The following is a 2,348-nucleotide window of genomic DNA, read 5'->3' on the forward strand; positions in this document are numbered from 1 at the left end:
CCAACAACCACATGGGCGCCGCCGCCACGACGGCGAAGCAGCCCCTGGCGGAGGTGGACATCAAGAACGAGATCGGCGTGCTCTACGGCGAAGAGGCGCAGCAGGCCTTCGCCGCGGCCAAGAAGGGCGACGTCGTCGCGTGGCCAAAGGCCCAGGCCTACGCCGAGGCGCACGGCCTGCTCGATCCCAAGGCCGTGCTGTTCAAGAACCTGAGGCAGTTCAAGATCGCCCGCGAGCAGATCGAGGCCATCTACGACGAGCACTTCTCGGGCGCGGTGCGCGACATCCCGTGGCGCGGCGAGGACCTCGGCGACGACTGGCGCCAGTGCGCGCTGCACGGCGCGCCCGCGGAGACGCTCGACGAGCTATACGCGGTCGCGGAGAAGGCGTTGCTCAAGTACGGCGAGGTCATGACCGCCGCGTGCCCGAGCGGCGCGGTTCTGAAGCTCGCGCCGCTCAAGGGGCTCGCGCGCGCCGCGGCCAAGGCGCGGAACGAGTACGCGAAGAACACGGCGCCGGCGACGTCGTGGCTTTTCGACGTCGTGCGCGGCTCGGTCATGTGCGCGACCGAGGACGAGATCGTGCGGTTGTACGCGGCGCTCGACGAGGACCCGCGCGTCGACGTCGTGCGGACCAAGAACCGGTTCAACCCGCCGTGCTTCAACGGCTATCGCGACATTTTGATGAACGTGGCGGTGCGCGTCGAAGGCGACGCGGGCGAGGTTTCGCACCTCTGCGAACTCCAGATCCACCACGCGCCGATCAAGGAGTCGGAGCCCATGCACAAGAGCCACGTGACCTACGAGTTCTTCCGCGAATTCTTCCTCGGCAACGCGGACGCCGTCGAGGAGAGGCTGAACATGCTCTGCGCGCTGCCCGTCGCTGACGCGGAGGACGTCGAGGACCTCGTGGATCGCGTGCTCGGCTCCGACCGCGCGTCGGACACGAAGCTGCTCGGCGAGCTGGCGGCGCTGCTCGAGTCGATCGCGGAGCACTCGAGCGCGGTCCGCGTCCGGGAGAAGGTTCTGGAGATCAAGGAGCGCGAGTTTGGGCCCGACCACCGCGAGGTGGCCATCACGCTGAGGATTCTTGGGAACGCGTACGGCTCCCTTGGCGACTACGCCAAGCAGCGCGAGCTCCTCGAGCGCGCGCTCGCGATCCAGGAGCGCGAGTACGGCCGCGACCACGTCGAGGTGGCCACCGTGCTGATGAACCTCGGGAACGCGCACGGCTCCCTCGGCGACTACGCCAAGTCGCGCGAGCTCTACGAGCGCGCGCTCGCGATCGAGGAGCGCGAGTACGGCGGCGACCACGTTCAGGTGGCCAAGACGCTGCACAACCTCGGGAGCGCGCACGGCGACCTCGGCGACTACGCCAAGCAGCGCGAGCTCCTCGAGCGCGCGCTCGCGATCGAGGAGCGCGAGTACGGCGGCGACCACGTTGAGGTGGCCAGCACGCTGGGAAATCTCGGGAACGCGTACAACTCCCTCGGCGACGCGGCCAAGTCGCGCGAGCTCTACGAGCGCGCGCTCGCGATCGAGGAGCGCGAGTACGGCCGCGACCACGCGGAGGTGGCTGTGACTCTGGCGAACCTCGGGAACGCGCACGGCTCCCTCGGCGACAATGCCAAGGCACGCGAGCTCCTCGAGCGCGCGCTCGCGATCAAGGAGCGCGAGTACGGCCGCGACCACGCGGAGGTGGCTGTGACTCTGGCGAACCTCGGGAACGCGTACAACAGACTCGGCGACTACGCCAAGGCGTGCGAGCTCTACGAGCGCGCGCTCGCGATTTTCGAGCGCGAGTACGGCCGCGACCACGTCCAGGTGGCCAGCACGCTGGTGAACCTCGGGAACGCGTACGGCGACCTCGGCGACGACGCCAAGAAGCGCGACCTCCTCGAGCGCGCGCTCGCGATATTCGAGCGCGAGTTCGGCCGCGACCATCCGCACGCCGCGCTTTGCCGAAGGTTGCTCGGGGGTTGAGGGGGGCAGCAAGTGCATTCGTAAGGCCGTCTGGCTTTGCGAAGATCAGCCGCTAGACCGCCGGACCTCGACGGCGAACTGCGACGAGCAGCTGCGCCGTCCACGACCTCGACGTCCGGGACTTGCGGCCCGTACTGCAGGTCTAAACCAGCCACATGAGCCAAAAAAGACCGGCCACACTTCGTCAGATGGATGCGCTGCGCGGCCGCCGCCCTTGTCACCTGCGTCTCGGAAAGCGAGATGACTGTGGGGCGCACCGCGGGACGCGCGACCACCGGAACGCAGCGTAAGCAAAAGGAAGGGTTAGGCGAGGAGCTGGGACGGCGGCTCGGCCTCCTCGAGGATGGGCGAGCAAGCGGCGCCCGG

The 2,348-nt window shown here is 68.5% G+C and overlaps 1 protein-coding gene across 1 annotated transcript; it reads left to right on the forward strand.

Moving 5' to 3' along the window:
* Positions 1–953: 953 nt before the first annotated feature.
* Positions 954–1,979, forward strand: AURANDRAFT_11396 (hypothetical protein; the record flags this gene model as incomplete). The annotated part of the gene is made up of 1 exon (XM_009044121.1): positions 954–1,979. A coding segment is annotated over one exon (1,026 nt), but the record flags the coding sequence as incomplete, so codon positions are not given.
* Between the last annotated feature and the right edge of the window lie 369 nt (positions 1,980–2,348).

This window comes from Aureococcus anophagefferens (assembly GCF_000186865.1).
Source record: "Aureococcus anophagefferens unplaced genomic scaffold AURANscaffold_142, whole genome shotgun sequence".
In the NCBI taxonomy this organism is placed as follows: domain Eukaryota; class Pelagophyceae; order Pelagomonadales; family Pelagomonadaceae; genus Aureococcus; species Aureococcus anophagefferens.